Source organism: Pelodiscus sinensis, chromosome 14 (genome assembly GCF_052426305.1).
Source record: "Pelodiscus sinensis isolate ZL-2025 chromosome 14, ASM5242630v1, whole genome shotgun sequence".
Lineage (NCBI taxonomy): Eukaryota > Metazoa > Chordata > Testudines > Trionychidae > Pelodiscus > Pelodiscus sinensis.
In genome coordinates, this window is record NC_143065.1 from 41,025,040 (window position 1) to 41,047,261 (window position 22,222).

General features: G+C 48.6%; 1 protein-coding gene across 1 annotated transcript; it reads left to right on the plus strand.

Moving 5' to 3' along the window:
• The first annotated feature begins 354 nt into the window (after window positions 1–354).
• Window positions 355–22,207, plus strand: SLC24A1 (solute carrier family 24 member 1). The gene is made up of 9 exons (XM_089781868.1): window positions 355–1,442; window positions 4,787–4,984; window positions 6,632–6,800; window positions 11,303–11,389; window positions 13,274–13,380; window positions 14,107–14,316; window positions 15,775–15,864; window positions 18,328–18,494; window positions 21,946–22,207. The coding sequence occupies exons 1-9, from the start codon at window positions 414–416 to the stop codon at window positions 22,193–22,195; spliced, it is 2,307 nt and encodes a 768-aa protein (XP_089637994.1). The 5' UTR covers window positions 355–413; the 3' UTR covers window positions 22,196–22,207.
• Window positions 22,208–22,222: the final 15 nt, after the last annotated feature.

The following is a 22,222-nucleotide window of genomic DNA, read 5'->3' on the forward strand; positions in this document are numbered from 1 at the left end:
GGCCCAAATAAAAACCTGGATCTGAAGAACCCTAAGCTCTGTGGGATGAAGTGGTGGGGGAGAACTGAATCCAGAGGCAGAGCTGAAGCTTACGGCTAGCTCATCTCCATCACGAGGCCAACCAAAATGGCAGATCTGAACAGCCCCAAACTTGGGGGATTGAAATCTGGACCCATATCTGAATTTGCCAGTTTGGGACCAGCTTGTATCATGCAAACATAATGCCAGCTAATATTGCATTGAGGCTGAGTTGCAAAGCAGTAGATGTTAGGTGACAGTAGATCATTATACCATGTGTTTCACAACAGAACATCTTCTTTTGCAGGATCCTGCACTTTGTGTAGCATGTAGTTCCAGTCCGGTTGAGATCCCCACATTTAGGAGCAGCAAGGGACTCCAAATGATACGTGTAAATGCAGGGTACTGACCAGAAGAAGTCTCCACTGGCTTCAGGAACATTGATCCGATCTGTGAGCATTTGGGAAATGCATTTACCACCAAGGAGAAGGCTTCAGTGGAACCAGGTTCTTTTCCTATTGGCCATGGTGTTGGCTTTTTCCATCTATCAGCTTCTCTGTGGCCCTAAAATTGTTTCAGCACGTTGGACAGCATCTCAGCCTGAGGACCAAATGAAAGTGACCACCAGGGACCTTTCCAGCAATGCCAGCAACAAGGCCTCAGCAGTGGGCAACGGGACAACAGTATCCAAGATAAGGCATTGTGTATACGTGGATGCTACATCAGCCGTGACCGTCACATCATCAGTGAATGCAACCCCACCCCAAGGAAGTGTCAATCTGAGCCACCTGGATGAAGAGGGGAGTTACCCAACACTCCCCACCCATGGAGAGTACCCTCAAGACCTTTTTAGCTTGGAGGAGCGCAGGAAAGGGTGGGTCATACTTCACATCTTTGGCATGATGTATGTGTTTGTGGCCTTGGCCATAGTGTGTGATGAATATTTTGTCCCTGCCTTGGATGTAATCACGGATAAGTTGCAGATCTCTGGCGACGTGGCGGGGGCCACCTTCATGGCAGCAGGCGGATCCGCACCAGAACTCTTCACCTCTCTCATTGGTGTCTTCATCTCACACAGCAATGTGGGCATTGGCACCATTGTGGGCTCAGCGGTGTTTAATATTCTTTTTGTCATTGGCACGTGTGCCCTTTTCTCGAGGGAGATACTCCACCTGACCTGGTGGCCGTTGTTTAGAGACGTCTCATTCTACATTCTAGACTTACTGATGCTCATCCTGTTTTTCCTAGACAGCTTCATTGTCTGGTGGGAAAGCCTCCTTTTGTTGAGCGCCTACGCCCTCTATGTGTTTACCATGAAATGGAACATTCACTTAGAACAGTGGGTGAAGGAACAGGTGAACAAGATGAGAAGTACTGTGAAGGCGACAGCTTCTGAAGACACGGAGAAGGTTAGTATCCTCATTGTTCTGTTGCCTAGTTGGGAATGTTTCTTTTCACTTAAAACACAAGGAAAGGCTGTATCTCCTTGGCAACGGGTACATGGGATTGGGACCAACCCAATCAACCTCTTCAGAACTATACCGGTTGGTCAAGACAACTGCTTTACTTACCGATTATTGTTAAATGGTGATGGAACAATCTAAATATTAGGAAGTGAGCTATAAATCAAGGAAGAGTCTGTTCAAAGGGGGCTCAATTGTAGAACAACTCACACTGTACCCATTTGGGGTGCCTCTCCATTTTCAGAAAGATGCATGGGGTTTTCCACTCAGTTATCGTTAAAGGGAACTAGAAGGCTCAATCCCATTTAGGGCTGGAGATTCCAGGCCTACATTAGCAGTCTGGAAGCTATTCTATGTAGAAGACATACTTGCTTGAAATGAGCACTCTGGGAGCCAATGGGAGCATTTCTTGGATTGTTTGAATCTAAACAAGCTAAGGATCACAGCTCTTCCCTTTCACCTATCAGGCTGTCCCTCATCCTGTCCAGACTTGACCCAGGGGAGGTGGAACTTGAACCCATGACCCTGTCCTCCCCAGGCAGCACCCTATCCCCTAGGCCACATGGGAACCTGCCCCACCACCTTTTACCTATCAGGCTAGATCAGAGGTGAGCAACCTGCAGCGCACGGTTTGCATGCGGCCCATCAGGGTTCTGTGTGTGGCCTGTGAGACAGTTTGTTTAATGTTGCCCACATGCAGGGCTGTCAGATACTTCTGGTTTCTATTTGCATCATTTTTTCTACCATCTTACTAAAGTAACACACACGTGAAGCAAGGGCATGTGAACATTGACTATGGGAGCCATGTGCTCCCTCTGCATCCAGTCAAAGCCCTGCTAAGGTTCAATTGGTCCCTCAGCAAACTGTAGGAACACACGTGCGCTGTTAGAAAAACTACCCTGTCCCGGGAGACCATCTTGGTTATGACAACCTTGCAGCCCGCTGAGATGAAGGAAGCTCACTCATGCAGCCCACTCACTCGTCAAGGTTGCTCATCACTGGACTAGATACTGAGCATTCTAGGCAGGGCTGGCCTTACCATGAGGCAAATTGAGGCAGCCGCCTAAGGTGCCAGACTGTGGAGGGGCGCCCCTAGCACCCAGAGTGTAGAAAATTGTGTCTGCTGCTGGTGCACATGTATTCTCTCTGCTCTAGATGCACAGAGACGGTGGAGTGCAATGAGAGGAGTAGAACGGGAAGAAGGCAGAATTGAGACCTTTCAAAGTTTTGGCCCAAGCCAGGGGACATGGGGGCATCATTTGAGCTCCCCGCCTCAGGTGCCAAAATGTTGTGGCAGCTTCTGTTCACAGCAGGGGGGACCACTCCTGCCTGCCTCCCCTTTAATCAGTTAACCATTTGAACGGGATTTTATATCCCGAATTAACACCCGCACCATGATCACAGCAAGAATCAAACCTACGTCTTCCACACCCCAGGCACAAGCGAAGGGAGAACTCTAACTGTGAGACAGCAGCAGAACCTATCGCTGCCAGAATCCGCCACGAGCAATTTGCCCCCTCTGCACTGGCTCTGCCTGTCAGCAAACAGGTGGAGAGAGGTAGTGGCTGTCCGGCTCTTCAGGAAGCACTGCAGAAGGGGAGGTCCTCCTGGGTCTGGCTCAAGATCCATATGACAGAGCTTTGCCTTGCTCACAGATCCTGGGGAGCTATAAGGTTTCCAGGCCCAAACCCTGACCCCTCTGCATGGCTACAAGCTCCTCCCACTGGCTTGTCTCCAGTTCTGTGAGCAAACCTCACAGGCAGAGAGGTGTAGACTCTTCCGTGCCAGGGTGGCTGAAAAACTAATGGCATTCCCATCATTTTATGTCCGTTTCCATGCAGCAAGGCGATGGGTCAGTTGCAGGGGATGGCGCAAGGCACTCTGGCGACAGCAAGAAGATGGAGGTAGGTGGATAAAAGTCTGTGCAGCACCATGTGGATCTGAGTTTATTGCAGCTGGAACCGGCTCGGACATGAAATACATGCCCCTGAGCAGCGATGGTTCTGCTGCTCAGGAATAGAAAGGACACGGATGCCTTTCAGAACATGTCCTCTGCTCTGTGTCACGGAGTTTGGGTCAAACCCTGCTGTTGTGAAAAGGAGGAGCTGTGGGCCGGGAGCAAATGGAAGCCCCCAGTGTAGCTGGAAGTAGAAAGTGGCTTGTTGTCTAAGGATAGGCCCATGCTGCAATCTGAGGCTAATTACTCTCAGGATACTGTGGATGGATCAGAGGGGCAGGCTCAGTCTGAGAAATGTGGATGGTGCTCAGTCCGCTTCCCAGCAGACAAGGGCCCACAATAGACAAACCACTGTGTAGCTGGCAGTAAAGCCCCAGGTCAGCCAGCCACGTACGCATGGACTCAACTTTAAATGTGTGCCTTGCTGGATCGTGCTCCTTGTTGGGAGTCTTAGCCGAGCGGCCGTGGACAGGCTATGGAGCAGGGCTGCCAACCCTCAGAAATTTCATTTGTGGACAAAATGGGAAAAATTTACGGACAGCCAATTTTTTTTTATGGACATAATTTTTATACTGTATTAAGACGACATAAATGGCCCAAAGTGAAAAGTCATCGTTGTCATTCATACATCACAAGAACAATATGCTATTTAACTCACTGTCATTGAGTTAGTCATGGTCCTGGTAGTGTGCTGACGCTAACTCGGCGGGATAATGTAGCTGATAACATCACATGGATCACGTGATTCACGTTACGTCGCCTCAGCCATTGAGCTAAATAAACAACTAAAACGTCCAATTTCCACTGCTCTGCAGTAAAATGGCTGAAGCAACACAGAAGAAATTTAATTGCTATAGAATAATTGCTGGGATTTTTTTAATTTTATTGCACTATTACGAAATTTACGGACACCTACATTTTTTAATGGACTTTACGGACATGTCCAATTTCGGTTAATTTTTTATGGACTGTCCATAAATTTACTGATGGTTGGCAACCCTGCTATGGAGACTGAATGCTCGCCTCTCTCGAGCTGGTGGGGAGGGATGGGAACCTGCCCTGTGGCTGCGTGGCCCAGCCCTGTTGATTGGCTTAGAGACATCAGTCTCCAGGAGCGACGCAGAGGTGTTGGAACCATTTCTCTACTGGGGGGGCTGAGAGCCATTGAACCAATCCGTAGACCCTGGATATGGTGGAAATCACTGCAAACCCGGGGGTGCTGCAGCACTGCTGGGCCTCAGTTCCACCTTTCCCCACCACTGAAATAGGGCAACCGACAGCAGGAATAGTCTGACGTGGGCCTGGGATTAACATTGCCCTTGTTCTACTGCTCATTTCACCCTTACAGCGAGGAGGCAGCTCCGCCTCTCTGCACAACAGCCACATGCGCACCACCATCTTCCAGCTCATGATCCACACCCTGGACCCCCTGGCCGAAGGTGAGCTCATGCCCCACCGCTGTGTGATTTCACACTCAGGTCTGCCGGCTGGATGCAGGCCACGCTCACAGCGACACACACGGGAGCAGGGCCGTGGCTGGCGAAAAGCAGCGTGGCTCCATTGAGATCAGTTGGGCTGCTCCAGGAGCTGAGGAGCTGTTCCACAGCACTGCAGATAGCTATTTCAGAGTGAGCAGGAGGGATTGCTCCTGGACAAGGTGTGTGTGTGGGGGGAGGATGCCGCACTCATGGAAGGGGTGGAGCCTTGGCTGGAAGTAATGGGGTAGGGCTAGCCTCCCCCCACCAGCCCTTCAGCACCGCCTGGAGCATGCTGCCTGGGCCTCCGGCGGCAATTTAAAGCCCCTGCTGCTGCCACAATAGCAAAAGCAGTGACTGAGAGCCCCAGACCCTTCTGAGTCACTGGCCCCGTTGGCCCTCCTGTGGGCCCAACTGAGAATGGGAGTCGCTTCCAAAGTTCAGTGCCTCTCTCATCCAGGGCCCTGGGCATTGTGGGAACGGCACTCCATATCTGAAGTTCTGTGCGAGCCGTTCTTACAAAACCCACACCGGCCCATTAAATACACCTGGGAAGAGGCGAGTAATGAGCAAATTAGCAACCGTGGTTTTGCCGTGGCACTGAACAGTTCCCCCAGCCGATGGAGGGCGACTGAGCACATACCTTTCCCACGTTGGCGTTGAATAGCTCAGCGAATGTGTAGCCAGATGTTTTCTTTTTGCCAGGCCATAAAATACGCCCGTTAGAGATTGGTGAGGATACAGCTGGTCCCAATGTGCTTTGGGAAGTAAAGCGCTCTTGCTTCAGTAACACACAACTCTGATCACAACTCTGCCCTGAGGCCTTTCGGTCTTGCTGAGCTCAGCTTGCTTCCATGAAGCGTCCGCTCTTCCCTCCGACCATGCCAGCCTCTCCCCTTGTGCTGTGCAGATAGCACCATCCCTCTCCAGAACTCCCAGTGGCTGTAGGCATTAGGCATGGTTTCAAAATGTTAGTTAATGTGCTGGCTAATTCTGCCCCATTGTATCATTGCCGGTATCCAGCGCGTAGAACACAGTATTATTTCTCATCGGGTGTATCTAAACTACATGGCTCCATCAATGGAGCCATGTAGATTAGGCTGATCGGCAAAGGGAAATGAAGCTGTGATTTAAATAATCGCGACTTCATTTAAATTTAAATGGCTGCCGCACTGAGCCGACAAACAGCTGATCAGCTGTTTGTCGGCTCAGCGCGCTAGTCTGGACGCTCCCGCGCTGACCTGAAAGCCCTTTATCGACCTCCCCGTTATGCCTCGTAGAATGAGGTTTACCAGGGAGGTCGATAAAGGGCTTTCATGTCGACAGGGGAGTGTCCAGACTGCCCCGATCTGCCGACAAACAGCTGATCGGCAGAGCGGGGCAGCCATTTAAATTTAAATGAAGCCGCGATTATTTCCCTTTGACGAACAAACAAATCTACATGGCTCCGTTAACGGAGCCATGTAGTCTAGACGTACCCCTAGTGTCTCCTGGACATCAAGTAAACTCTCGTCTTACTCCTAACCCTAGAGTTAAGTACAGGGATACACATAATGTAAGTCAATGGCAATCAACAGTGACGACAATATTATTCTTAGTTCCACTGAATTACGTTAACACTCACGTGAATTAATACACTTGACATTCCTTTGATATTTACACGTAAGTTAATTGGCCTATTGCTCTGACCTGAGCTGCTCTGTCTGTGTGGCTGTTAGGTGGCTGAAATGCAAGGCCTGACAAGTTATCTGCCCTCTTGTATAGCCAACAGCTTCCTCCTGAGAGGCAAAGCTCAGATTCCTTGGTACAGTGCTAATGACAGCGCCACATGTGCTGAAGGGAAGAAAAAAGCTGTCACCGGGAATGGGGAAAACAACCCATTTGTCAGTGGGTAGGTGATTATTGCCTAGTGACAGGCAACAGTATCGTTAGGCATCGGCGGTGATGAGCCAGTCTGGGGATGGTTAATAATGCAGGTGAAGAGCACCGTGTTTTTCCAACAGTGTCCGTCTCACAGGTTTGGCTCCTAAATAGGTCCATGGGTTTCTGGAGGACTTATTGACTGTAACCGCCCAGCCTTGTTCAGTTAATGTGGGTTATTCAGGACTCTTGATTGCTCACCCCCATTGCAGTGGATCATCTCCCCCAAATACGTCCAAAGCCATAGCTTTCTGAGAAGGCCTGAACACGGGCAGGGCTGCCGGGATAAATGGAGGCCAGGTGCCGATGGAGTGAGGCTGCAGAATGAGCCTGAGATCTAACAGTGACTGAACCTACAAATATCCCTTCTCCCTCCCGGGCCAATGACAGCCCCCCGGGGAACCACAGTCAGGAGAATCAATGTCAGATCTCTAGGCTGATCCCGTGCACGAGGGCCAGTCAAGCCCAAGAGGTGCCCAGCGAGCATTCGCACTTCTCTCCTAGAGGGATCCGCAGCCTTAGCTCAGTCCAAGGCAGGGAGCCAACAGCTGGCGCTTATCTTAGTCTCATTCAGTGCGGGGGCATGCCTGCCCCGATCCAACCCCTCTGCAATGCACATGCTTTATCTCTCACTAGCCGGTAGGAGAGTGTCAGGGAGACAATATGGTCTAGTGGTTACAGAGCGAGACAAGGTGTTTGCCACAGCACCTAGGTGCTTGAATCTGTGCATAGCAGCAGGGACGGGAGGGCTCTGTCTTGGTGCATTTCACACCCACGCTGCACATGATTCAATGACAATAGCAGGGCAAGGCTGCTGGGAGTCTGGCTCTGAGCTCGGACTCATCCTTTCCCCAGCTGAACCCGGGGGATGAGAAAACAATGGGCTGCAACTTTACCACCCCCATCCCATTCTCATTGACATACCGTTTGGCCAAAAAATGCCCCCACCAACTCTGACATCAGCTGCCATGAGACCGTGGGCTGAGACACTAGCATTGCCTGACCGATGGCTTATGTGTTAATGATACTGATTACTTAAGAATTCCCAGTAAACGCTCGGATATAGTCTTCCCCCAAGATCAGGCCCAGTATTACTACTCAGCTAGGAACCCTGACACGCACAGCTGCAGCAATCACACTTAGGATGCCCTTCTGTATTTGCAAGCATTTCATTAGCACCGCTAGCGAAGTCACAAACACACCAACCCAGCCAGGTAGAAAGAGAGAACACCGCACGAGCAGCCGAGTAGCTGTCCCCTCACGCCAGTCCTGGCAGAACAACGTAAACCGTTAATTATCACCGCTCACAGCATCACTTTCCGCATCACTATCGCCACAGGCCATCAGCCCAAGCGCTACCACGCTCAAGGGAGGGAAGAACGTGTAAACCGTGTTATGCTGGTGCCGCTACGCCTAATTCATCCTCAATAGGGGGTTCTCCCCTCTTCCTTGTTAGTTGTTCCTCAACCTCCTCACATCCCAAGCTGGTATAAACTAGGAGCTGGGCTTTACCTGTCAGCAGTTTTGTTACTACAGAATTCTCTTATGACCTGGGGTTGCTGCTGGTTAACTGCATATACTAAGGGTTTGAGGCCTTCTGTCTTCTTTAGCTCTGCCGTTGTCTTACAAGCTGCAGGCCTGTAGGCACACTGCTTTATGGCTGTGACTTATGCCTGACCTAGCATATAGCTATACCGACGGACTCCACTAGTTTGCCTGTTGGTAGCATGGGAGATAACAGGCTCAGCCCAGGTCGGTAGGTGATCTCTTCCTTACAAAGTCCCTGATCCTGCAAGCAAAGTCTACTGGAATTGATGCCTGAGCCCCGTTAGCATCCCGGGGGCTCAGGTGGATACAAGAACCTCTCTGTGTGGCTCAGCTTGCTGATTTTAGGGCCTCAGGTTACTGATTTTATTCATTCGGTGCCATTGTCAAATGACAAGGCCCAGCCCTGAGGGACAAACTGGTGAGCGACAGTGGGGTGTTGTTATTACACAGCCAGCAGCAGAAACCATTTGGTGAAACTGTCAGAGGAAATTCACGTCCAGGGCTACCGTGTAGAAAAGCACGGCGTTGGCCTTCCATGTCTGTAAAGTACTGACTGCCCCTGGCTCACTGAGCTTCTGCTTCTGGGTGCTCTGAGCAGAGCCTGGCGCAGACACAGACCTGTGGCTCTATTTCCAATCTGCATCCAGGATCGTTCTTTTCTATCCCCCCTGCAATGTGCACTCTAGCTTTTATAGGGATCCATAGCCATCGCAGCACCCGCTCTCACCGTCAGAGCCTGCATTTGAATCCACATTCAGTCTGCAAAGAGGGCAAACAATACAGCCGCAGTGGTGCACACAGATATGTGGGGATTTGCAGTGCTCTGCCTCTGAGAATCTCTGCATTGCTGGGTGAACGCCAGCTCTTCCTCAGGTGTTTCCCTAACTCCTCCACTCCACACTCAGGCTATGTCTAGATTGCAGGCTTCTTGCACACAGAGCTGGCTTTGGGCCAATTCGCCTGATTCCCCCGCACCCTGAAGCTGGAAGTGTGCTGGGCGCGCTGTGGGAGGGGGCTGCCGGGGCCCCGTCAAAACTTGTGTGCGGTGTGTTTTTTTTTTGCTCAACAAAAAATCCTGGTTGCTGGGGCCCCATCGAAACTGTTCGAATTGGGCCCCGCACTTCCTAAAGCCGGCCCTGCTTGTGCAAGAAGCTTTTATCGGAAGAGATCGTCTGCAAAAACTTCTTGCGCAAGACCACGTCCACACTGCAAAAGTGCATCGAAAAGAGAGCGTCCAGACTGCACGGACACTCTCGAAAGTAAGCTCTGATTGCTGTGCACAGAATGGCCACCAGGGCACTTGTGCTTTTTCCTCTTTTTGTGCCAAAAACCCCTCTTCCCCGTCCACACACACCTTTTGGCGAAAGCACTCTTTCACAAAAAGGCGTTCTTCCTCGCAGAATGAGGATTACCTACACCAGAAAAACCCCTCTGTTCTTTTGATCTTTTTGTGCAAGAACGCACTTGAGGTGTGGACGCTCTGCGAGTTTTTTTTGGAAAAACAGCCCTTTTTCTGAAAAAACAAAAACTCTCTGTAGTGTAGACATAGCCTCAGAACCTCTCAGTTTAGTGGTGCTTTCAGCCCAGGCTTGCTGGCCCATCCTGGGACTGGGCTAGATCCCGGGTGCTGCTTTCACTGGGGCAGGTAACTCCTCCGACTTTGGTAAACCACTCAAACGCGGATAGTCCTCCAGTGCCTTCCCACAATGCCCCGTGTGCCCGGAAGGACAGCCAGGCTCTCCCACAGTTCCTGGGGAAAGAATCCTAGAGCAGCTCAGCTTGATGCAAAGAACCAGAGGATGTACCCTCAGCCATCCTAACACCACACATGGGGGAGTGCACTGCCAGTGTGAACACAGTAACCCAGGGAGGGGGCTTTGTGGCTGCTCACGAGTGGGCCACGCCAATCCATGAGCCAATTGCATGAAGAGGGGCCTCACAGTGACGCGGCGGAGTTTGTCGTCCTCACAATCCATGGAATTTAAAGAATATTTCTCATCCCATTCCCTGGATTTGCCAGGCGGCAAGGACACTGGTCAAGCCTCTTTCTCCAGTCACATGACAAGAGAAGGCGCCGCATGTAGCTCTCCTGTCATCAAAACCTGAACTACGCAGGCCTCAACATTATCTTACCTCACAACGCCTTCTTTCTGCACCCACTCGCTCCGCAGCCCTGAATGTCAGCCATGCTGCTGAGCGGGAAGGAATCCCTCTCTCCCCCCCACATCTTATCTAGACTTCCTTGGAAAGCTTCTTATTTTAGACGCCAAGCAAACCACCTTTTCAGGGCTCAGGGATAATTACTGCAGTACTAACTGCCTGTAGAGAGAGACTATAACAGTCCTGGTCATTAGCAACTCTCTGGAGCTGAAAACTCCTTGGGTGCATCTAGACTACATGGCTCTGTCAGTGGAGCCATGTAAAGTAGTTTACCTGACATAGTCAATGACGCGGGGATTTAAATAATCCCCGCTTCATTAAAATAAAAATGACTGCAATGCTGTGCCAATAATCAGCTGATCCGGCACAGCGCGGCAGTCTAGATGTGGATCGGTCGACAGGGGAAGCCTTTGTCGACCACTCCCTTATGCCTCGTGCAACGAGATTTACAGGTGTGGTGGACAAAAGCTTCCCTTGTCGACCGATCTGCGTCGAGACTGCCGTGCTGTGCCGGATCAGCTGATTGTCGGCACAGCGCGGCGGCCATTTTTATTTTAATGAAGCGGGGATTATTTAAATCACTGCGTCATTGACTATGTCGGGTAAACTACTTTACATGGCTCCATCGACGGAACCATGTAGTCTAGACACACCCCTTGGGTCTCAGGGTTGACTGCAGCCTGTACTACAAGGCTCGTTGGGTGGGAGTTAATTCCTTATGCCTGATGACCAGCCTGTCCTGTCCCTCTTCTCGTTCCCAGAAAAATTTAAAGACAAGCTTGACATCATGAGCAACTTGGCCATGGGCAAAGTAGGCTCCCAGGCCAGACCAGGAGTGAAACCGGAAGGTGAGCTCAGGGCAAGCGGTGCCATTTGCCTGTAGAGTTCTTTTGCTTTGCACTGCACTCGTTCACCCCACCATGGCTGCAGATCCTGGGCTGCCCATGCAGCGTAGCCCTGTCCCACAAATTCCTGCTTTGTGAATGCTGATCGCATTGCACTGGTCTCCTGTTAATGCTCAGGATATGAACTGGCACCAAGCTGGCACTCTGGTGCATTCCTGGGAGCGCATTAAGTCAGTAAGCATCCCAGAGGAAACAGCCGGGACGAGTCAGGCTATTCAATCAGAAGGGAAGTCTGTGCCATTGCACTCAGCAGCCGTGCCACCCTGCCGCCAGGGGAGCTGCAAATGGGATTTGGTCTTTAAAACAAACAACGGAGCCTTGGCTTGCAAACTGGGTAAGGGCCCAGGACTGACTTCTCCAACGGGATGTGGCGGGATGACCGCGAGGGGCACACAGGGTGAAACGTCCCATGCGACTGTATTCTGGGTAGCTGATGGCTTCTTCTCTTTCAGTAGTGAGGCGTAGGCTGCTTGCGCTGGCAGTTGTAGAGGTCCAGTGCTGCAACATGGATCGATGCTGAGCGTGGGGCTGGCACCAGCTGACAGTGAATGGGTAAAATTCACACAGACGTGCCCATCCCCACAGGCAGGTGCTGTTCCATTGGCGTGCCCAGACCATGCGATAACAGAGTTCGGTTTTGCCCATGTAGATGGGACCACGCTGGAGCAAAGCCGTGGACAAAGATCGAGGAGGATATCCTCAAAGCCAAAGCAAATTGTCACAGTTCCACTGACTTCAGCAGTGAGGATCTGCTCCCAAAAGGCTCTTTCCTGTATAGATGTGGCTAGGCTACCTCCTACCCATCTTACCAAAGAGACGGTGACTGACGATGAGCAGTGACCAAGGGCTACTGAACACCTGACCTCACCTTTTTAAAAGCTGTAAACACGGCTGCACTAAGACCATTACAACGGAGTTTGGTTCAGTCCACACAGCTCAGACCAAATCATCCTACAATACTAGTCTTGGTAAGATCCTGTTCTAACATGGTCTCCTGACCCAGCAGATTTGGCTATCCAGAATATATTTGCTAAGCCTCATCACCGCAGCGTGTCAAAACCACAGTCTGAGGCAATGCCTCTTTTCCCGCTACCGTGCAACATCCATGTTCCAGCGCTGTTCTGCGTGGCTGTTTGTTGGCGTCTCTTGCTTTTGGTCACCTGGGTTAATTACATGCCTGGAGGGATCAGCACAGAGCAGGCGGGGATGTTTCTGCATTGTGTGCTTGGGTGTCAGCACTTTTCTCTTTGGACATGTGCCAGGCGATTAGGGATTAACGCCTGGCAGCCAGAAGAGTTGTTTGAGAAACCTTGAACCGCATTGGCCCCTTGAGTGTGCCCCTGTCACGGTGGGAAGGAGGAAGCACGGCCCTACATCCTGCCTGGGTGCTGAGCTGGCTTTCCTAGAATTCTCAGACTGCGCTGTGACGTGTCCATTAGCAATCGGCCAATCAGCACTTCCCCGCCTTGCCATGGGGGGAGCGGGGAGCCTTTCGCTGCATGGTATTACATAAGAGATGCCTCAGCATAAAGGAGGGAGGCAAAGCAACCGCAAGAGGCTTATGTCTGAGGTTTGTGGGCCTGAGGCGGGCTGGCTGGCTTTTGCTGGCCAGACTCTCTAACTGGGTGCATCAGTAGGATAAGCAGAGGGAACGGACAATAGATTGACCTTCCAGCCTTTTGGAAAGAGCTTACTCCACCCTGCTCCAGTTGACAGGTCAGAAACATAAATGTTTCACACTCTCAAGCTCCTTGCGGAGAAGGGGGGAGATCGTGTCTTGCTGCTTGCGTGTCTGGGCCCAGCTATCCCTCTTCTCCTTTTGAGCAGAGAACAGAGCGGAAGCGCCCACCACTGTTGAAGTAACACATTTCAGTGACTCCAACCTCAGTGTCACGCAGGATGAACACGGTGTGGACCCCCCGCATGGCAGGCAGGTACTGTGAACGGGAACCATGCGGACAACAGCTCAGCCCAGGCCAAAACCTGCATGTTGGAAGAGGGGCACGGCCCAGCACTAGGGAGTAACCATGCTAACGAGACTGCCCTTGTAGTAATGAGCTATCTTGAGTAGTAACAGAGGGAGCTAACATGAATAACTAGTTTGACTCAGCTAAGCCCCCGCAATGCTAGTCAATTCCAGGTTCAAAGGTATTACTGCTACTATCCTAGTCTTGCATAGTGTACTGCTCTACTTCTCCAGCTGGCCCAGGGATTCCAGGGGGACTGCTCGAGGAGCGACTCCGCAGTAGAAATCAGGCTACCACAACCTGGGTAAATTGGTTGGGGCAAAGATTGTGTCATTCTCTGGGGCTATTCTTTTTATTTTAATGCTCTGTGCCCGACCCCAGTGAAGGGACAGTGGGCCCTTTACAAAGATGAGGCTATTTAAAGCTGTGCTGATGACCTGGTGGTTTGAAAGGCAAATAACATGTATGGTCTAGGTGTGTCCCATGCCCAACACGGGGGAAGGGGAAATCCCTGACCACAGCCTCTGGGCACAACTGCTGTACACATACTCCTGGGTCTGATTGCAGCTTCCCTGGGCATCTGCACTAAGATGGAATCATTCATAATGTGGTCACGGCCTGGTGGCCTGGGGACAGAATATTCTGCAACTATTTCCAAATGGGATCATCAAAACCTAGATCTCTACTTCCCAGCTCTCTCCAGAGTGTGGTGACATAGAAGGCAACAGCTCAGAGGAGGAGGAAGATAGTGATGAGGAGAGTGAGGAGGAAGACGAGGAGGAAGAAAATGAAGAGCCGTTATCCCTCAACTGGCCAGAGACCAGGAGAAAACAAGCTATTTACCTTTTCCTCCTGCCTGTTGTGTTCCCACTCTGGCTCACTGTGCCCGACGTTAGGAACCCAGTAAGATTTTACTTTCTTTATGCCACTGTGCTGGATAACTGATCTCTAGCTTTAACAGACCCATGGGCTGTGTCTAGACTGGCCACTTTTTCTGGAAAAGCAGCTGCTTTTCCGGAAAAACTTGCCAGCTGTCTACACTGGCCACTTGAATTTCCGCAAAAGCACTGACGATCTCATGTAAGATAGTCAGTGCTTTTGCGGAAATACTATGCTGCTCCCGTTCGGGCAAAAGTCTTTTTCCGAAAAACTTTTGCGCAAAAGGGCCAGTGTAGACAACAGATATTTGTTTTCCACAAAAAAGCCCCGATTGCGAAAATGGCGATCGGGGCTTTTTTGCGGAAAAGCGCATCTAGATTGGCCACGGACGTTTTTCCACAAAAAGTGCGTTTGTGGAAAAGCGTCCTGCCAATATAGATGTGCTTTTCCGAAAATGCTTTTAATGGAAAACTTTTCCATTAAAAGCATTTGCGGAAAATCATGCCAGTGTAGACGTAGCCATGGTGTTTCTGTTTTCTCCGTAGATAGCTAGGGCCTCTAGCTACCTACTTCCCACTGATGGTAATGAGAGCTGGAGCATAGCCCCAGTTCTGGTAGTGGGGTGGCTTTCAAAGTAACTGAAAGCAGCTATTCTTCTCTACCTCCCCAACCTCTGCAAGGCAAACCCAGCAGGCAACAGCTAAGGCTGAGGCAGAGACTTCTCTAGGAAACCGCAGAGGCTAGCTCAGTCCCAGATTTGACATGAGAGAAACCTCCACTTCTGCCCAGCGGGCAGTGGGAGCAGAGAGGCAAATACCAGGATGAGCCTGGGGCCAGTGCAGCCCTCTGTCTTCGCCAAGGAGTCGGTCCCCATTGTGCGAGGCGGCTTGGCAGGGAAGCGTGGGCTGCTGCTGCATTTGGAGCTCTATTTTCGTGACTGCTTTTTTTTAAAAAAAGCAGTGAAAAATGTCAAGAAGAAATAAACAACAATGCTCTCTGCCTGCCTAGCGCTGTCCGCAGAGTACGTTACACAAGAGGAGACTGAATTCATACATGCTACTGCTGCCTAGATCCAGGGCATTTCATTGTGGCGTGTAGTCACAGCACCTAGTGGTATGGGTTGCCTCTCAGATGGGCCATTCGCCCACTGACCAGTCCCATGACAGGAGGCAGCACTTCCAGATCCACTGAAAAAACCCACTGGGGGTGGGATGACAGGCAATAAAATAGTGTGGACTGAAAACTAAGCACTGCACGAAGCCGGTTTGAAGCCACCACACAAGGGATCAGCAGAGACTGGGCTCCTACTAGAGAGGTGAAAAATCAAACAAAATGAGACCAGAGATGATGGGGCCGTATTAAAAAACTCCCTGAGGTGATGGGATGTGGAGAGGGCAGGTTTCCTAGTGTGTGACCCAGTCCTAAGGGCTGTGGGGAAGGCCAGACCCCTAACTGTTTTCTTTTCCAACTTGCTTTGAACAGAACTCCAGAAACTTCTTTGCCATCACATTTCTCGGAGCCATTGTCTGGATTGCTGCCTTCTCCTACCTCATGGTGTGGTGGGCACATCAGGTGAGAGGTTTTTCTAGGCGGAAGGAGAACAAGTAGAGAGGGGGAACAATGCAGCAGACACTGGCCTAGTCTACAGCGTGGGTGGCAGGTATCCTAGGCAGGGGCAGGCATTGCCTTCCCAAGCTGCCTCACCCATGCCCAGCCCTCTACCATACCTGCTGGCTAGTTCTCCAGGGCCGGGGGAGGCTGCGGCCGCGCTGCCCGCAAGCTCCTCCGAACTCCAGGGCCAGAGGAGACTGTGGCTGGGCCAACCACTGGCTTTCCAGAGCTCCAAGGCCAGGGGAGTTTGGAAGGGGCAAGGGCCAGTAGCCACAATGTAGGGGTAGGAGGTAGAGGAGGCTGGGTAGGGGCTAGCAAGCCACAGTGGGGGGGGGGGGGGGGAAGGGGCTGATGGTGTTTGTTTCCCCAAGCCCTGGTATCACCCACCATCCTTGGTCTTCACCTAAAAATGAAATAGATCTCGCTACGTAGTACAGGGATGAAAAAAATGCAACTGTTAGGTCAGCCTAAGAATTCTTTCATGGACCTAGCCACCGTCTGTTGGAGAGGCTAGGTACATCAAGGCTGCGTCTAGACTAGCAAGTTTTTCCGCAAAAGCGCTTGCTTTTGCGGAAAAACTTACCAGCTGTCTACACTGGCCACTTGAATTTGTGCAAGAACACTGGTGATCTAATGTAAGATTGTCAGTGTTCTTGCGCAAATACTATGCTGCTCCCTCTCAGGAAAAAGCCTTCTTGCGCAAATGCTTTTGCAAGAGGGCCAGTGTAGACAGCTAAAAACTGTTTTGCGCAAAAAAGCCCTGATAGCGAAAATGGCGATCGGGGCTTTCTTGCGCAAAACCGCGTCTAGATTGGCACGGACGCTTTTCCGCAAAAAGTGCTTTTATGCAAAAGCGTCCGTGCCAATCTAGACGCTCTTTTCCGCAAATGCTTTTAACGGAAAAACTTTTCCTTTAAAAGCATTTGTGGAAAATCATGCCAGTCTAGACGTAGCCCAAGAGAAAAATGCTATTCGTCGACATCAGACGTACCTATACTACAGTGACAGCAACACAGCTGTGCTGTTGTAGTACAGATATTATCCTTTGTTTTCAATGGCTATGCAGATATTGCCATCCAACTAACACTAAAAATTTTGTTCTGGGAGAATCCAAGAGAGGATTTTCAATTTCATCCTTTTTCATTTGACAAAGATGAAATCTTTATCCCCCAGTTTCTAAGGGAGTTTGTGCATTCATGGAAGACATGTCATCTTAATCTTTTTATCTGTGCATGTTTCTATAAGGGAAATAGGTGTTTTATCCATATCTCATTTAATACGTTTATAGGAATATAAGGTCAGCTATATAATATGATGTTGAGTGCCTTCACTGCCTCTTGACTTAATATCAATTTGCTATTTAAGAGGATGTGAAGGAACAGGATTAGGGCCTGGAATATGTATTTGATGATATATTGCGCATTTCTCTTACAATTAATCAAACCAAAACTCAACGGAAGTTATGGATACCAAACCACAGCAGAGATGTCAATCAGCAAATTGGGATTGTTTGTCCAATTAGGAAGACCACTCAGACAAAAAAACATTTTCATAATTTAGGTTTAGCCAAATTTGTAAAGATAACTCCACATTTTCTGCAGGTCTTCCAGGTTAGCGGCGTGCTGGACTGTAACCGTTCCCACTTGATCTTACATACAAGACCCAATTTTGCAGTTAGAAGGGGTTAAAAGAAATCTATTTCCATTAAAGAAAGGATTTCCTATCAAAACACTCTCTCGAATTAGACCATTTTGCCTCTTAAAAGGAGAAATAGTTAGGGTTGCCAGGTGTCCAATATTGACCCAGACAGTCTGGTATTTTTGCCTCCTGTCCGGTAAAAAAATTAATAAAATACCGGACCCCTAAAATGTCCGGTATTTTCTGTTATTTTTCCTTGCCAGGAGGCGAAAATACCGGACACCTGGCAACCCTACGTCACACTCAGCAACTGGGCCCGGTCCTCCTGCATATCTGGTTCCGCAAGGAAGCTGCGTTCTGGCTTGATCAAGAAAACAAAATGGCTGCTGGCAAAAAGCCTAAAGACCCAGGGGAAGCAATGCCTTCCCTGGGTCTTAGTGCTCAACTGCTCCCCTGTGCCTATCCCTATTCTGACTCTGCATGCAGTGAAGGGGGCCGTGCTGTTTTATTTATTTATCTTTCTTAACAATTTTGGTCTCCTCCTTCTCCACCCCCCACAGAATTTTTTTCCCCGGTGTTTTTGTGTGTGTGTGTGTGTGTGTGTGTTGGGGGGGGAAGATGTTTGGTATTTTTGGTTAAACCATCTGGCAATCCTAGAAATAGGTTGCAGCTGGTGAGAGGATTTCAAATAAAATTATAACTCAAATATGCAGCAGGCCTTCAAGAACAAATAGGGTAATTCAATTCTGTATGTAAAAACTCAGGATCATTGTTGCTGTTTATTAGGTTGGAGAAACAATTGGGATTTCAGAGGAAATTATGGGTTTAACAATCCTGGCAGCAGGGACTTCAATTCCTGACCTCATCACAAGCGTTATTGTTGCACGTAAAGGCCTGGGCGACATGGCTGTCTCCAGCTCTGTGGGCAGCAACATCTTTGATATCACTGTTGGGTAAGTACCAGCCACAGGTGAAATACCATGTTTGTTTTGAAGTAGAAAATGCTGATTTCTATTCCCGTCTAAATCTGACTCGTTCCTTTGATGTTGGTTTAAAGCCAAATGAAAGCACAGCTGGACAATTAGTTACACACATTCATTGGAACAGAATTTGTTAGTTAACCTGACCCAAAGAGAGATTTTATAACTACAACCCCATGCCAGGTACTGCAGCAGTGAGGTGATAACACACACAAAAATGTAAGTGATAAAAGTTTTTAGTCTAATCTGCTGTCATGCCACTGAACATGAGCCTGTGGCACACAATAAATAATCACAGCAGCTTTATCCATGGATGGCAGCATGTCAGAAAACATTTCATCTTTCAGCCCCAAGGCATGAGAGGCAGCGACAATGTCCCTCCTTTGGCCGAGATTGGTTTCCCCTCAAGTGACATTTTTTTAAATTTTGGGTTTGTTTTTTTTACCGTCTAGGGTATTCGGACTTGCATTGACCCTGTTACAGAGCTTGACGAGTACTTTATAGAAGATCTAGAGATCTGCGCTAAACTCTTGCTATCTTTAAAGTAATACAGACGGCGCTACCTGCCGAGGAGCCGTTTTTTCAAAATGAAATAGCTCTGTCATTTAAAAACAAATTGCTGACAACAGGCAGGGCACAATTTTCCCTCTGTCGAGCCTGGTAAAGCTGCCTCACAGAAGGAGACCTCTTTGGGGCGAGTCTGCAGCTTGCATGGCTGCTCTGCCATCCTTGAAAGCTGGTGGAGATGCTTGAGCTACATGCTGCTACATACCTGGTCCAAGTGGCAGAGAGAACAAAGCAGGCTGCTCAACACCACCCCAAAACGAAAAGAATTAAAAAAAAAAAAAAGGCAAAGGAAAGATCAGGAGCAGGGAGGATCACCCTGACAGCCCAGGGAGGCAGAACTGGCCCCAGGCCAGAGCAGGGGGCAGGGCTAGCAGAGCAGTGTTATTTGTGCTAGTGTTAGGCTTTGAAACTGCAGACAGGAAGGGAATAGTTCATAGGTCACACAGGGGTGGGGGATGCTGCGCTGCAGAAATAGGAACAGCCAGCAGTAGGACAGGAAACACCAGTTGCCAGTGGGCCCTGTGCTGTCATTAAGAGAGGATGTATTGGGACATTAGGTGCCTGGGCAGCACATGCAGAGATAGAAGAGGACAAATCAGCAGGAAACCATACGTAGAGGGAGAGAAAAATGAGACCCAGTGTGCGAGAAGCACAAAAGTCAGCGATGGAGCCTAGAGATAGAGCAGAGGAGGTGAAATGAATGGCAAGAAGAGACGGTTGGGTCAGATTTCACTTCCCCTTTTCCCTCCCCAGACCGATCACATATACTGCATTGAAGGAGCTCCCCACCCCCAGTTTTACATTAGCAGCTGGTGTTGCTGCCGCAGGGATGTTTTGCAATATAAAATGGGACGGAAAGAGGGGTATGTGATCATTCACAGGAGGAAAAGTGGCCTGTAAAAGAACACACTTCTGCCAAGGCTATGCTAGGATCACTTAGGGTGTGTCTACACAGCAAAGTTATTTCGGAATAACAGCCAGTATTCCAAAATAACTATGCGAGCGTCTACACAGCAATCCCGTTATTTCAAAATAATTTGGAAATAACGGACTGCTTATTCTGACTTCTGTAAACCTCATTCTACGAAGAATAATGCCTAGTCCAAAATAGTTATTTCAGAATAGGGGCTGTGTAGATGCTCCACTTCCGCTATTTCAAAACAGCCCTTCATCACGGCCATTATAAGTTATTCTTCCTGAGGCTCTAAATTGAGATAGCCCATCTACATTAGGGAAGCCTGCTTCGGATTAATTTTGAGGCTTCTCTGCAGTGTAGACATGCTATTGCGAAATAAGTTATTTCGGGATAACTATTCTGGAAAAGCTTATTCTGAAATAACTGTGCAATGTAGACGTAGTCTTAGGGTGCATCTACACTGCAGGGTTTAACTCTAAATAAGCTACACAAATTGAGCTACGTCAATTGCGTATCTTATTTCAAAATGGCTTATTTCGAAATAGCGAGCATCTACACAGCACTTATTTTGAAATAGAGCATTCTTCCTTCAACTTCACTTACTCCTCAAACAATGAGGGTTACAGGAGTCGGAGTAAGAAGTCCTCCAGCTTGACAGTATTTTGACACTATTTCGAAATAAGTGCCTGCTGTGTAGACATGGACTAAGTTATTTCGGAATAGTGCTAGTTATTTCAAAATAGTGTTGCAGTGTAGACGTACCCTTAACAATTTTTCAGGAGAGAAACAATGATCTCTTGCCCTTAAACTCAGGATTTGGAGTCAAGAGATCCAAGTTTTGTCTAAGGGGGAGATATGAAAGAGGTCTATAAAATCATGACTTGTGTGGAAAAAGTAAATAAGGAAAGGTTATTTACTTATTCCTACAATGTAAGAACTAGTGTCACCAAATGAAATTAATAGACAGCAGGCTTAAAACAAACAAAAGGAAGTTTTTCTTCACTCAGTGCACAGTCAACCTGTGGGACTCCTTGCCAGAGGACATGGGGAAGATAGGACTTTAAGGGTGTGTCTAGACTACAGGTTTTTTTTGAAAAAGTAAATCGAAAGAATGCGGCAGTTTTTTCGATCACAGTAAACCTAATTTTACGAGGAATAATGCCTTTTTTGAAAGTACTCTTTCGAAAAAAGGCGCTATTGAATGTAAACTGTGCTTTTTTCAAAAGGGAGCATCTAGACTTTCGAAAAAGCAGTTCTCTTTTTTGAAAAATCTACTTCTAGTCTAGACACTCTCTTTTGAAAGAGGCTTGTAGTCTAGACGTACCCTTACAGGGCTCAAAAAAGAGTTAAGATAGATTCATGGAGGTTAGGTCCATCAATGGCTATTAGCCAGGATGGGTAGGAATGATGTCCCTAGCCTCTGTTTGTCTGGAAATGGGCGACAGGAGAGGGATCACATGAGGATTACCTGTTGTGTTCCCTCCCTATGGGTCATCTGGTATTGGTCACTGTCAGCAGACTAGATACTGATCTAGATGGACCTTTGGTCTGACCCAGTATGGCTGTTCTTATGTTCCATGGTTTCCTGTGTAACTTTACTCAAGACACAAACTATAAACTAGTTTTCTGCATCTGTAAAACAGAGATATATATGACTTATGTACCTGACTTTGTGGTACAGAAAGGTTTAATTCGTGAATATTATTAGTAAGGTGCTTTGTGGTTCTTGAATGATAAGAATTAAAGCAGAGCACAATACTATCCTGAACTTGATTCCTAGGGTCGAAAGCAAGATAAGTAATTTTAGATAAAATATTATGAAGATGACATTGTTTTTCTTCATGAATCTTGACTCCAAATGCTTTATAGCTATGTATAAAATTCAGCATTTGTGTGAACTTCTTTAAACATTCTTTTAAACTACTGTTCTCTTACTTGCAGTTTGCCAGTTCCTTGGTTCCTTTATTCTGTCTTCAATGGACTCAGTGCAGTTGCTGTCAGTAGTAATGGTTTATTTTGTGCAATTGTTCTGCTTTTTCTCATGCTCTTGTTTGTGATCATCTCAATTGCTGTGTCTAAATGGAAAATGAACAAACTATTGGGGCTCACCATGTTTGCTCTTTACTTTGTATTTTTGATTCTCAGTGTGATGCTAGAAGATAGAATCATATCCTGCCCAATATCTATATGAGGCTTAGGTGTAACCACCATCTCAATA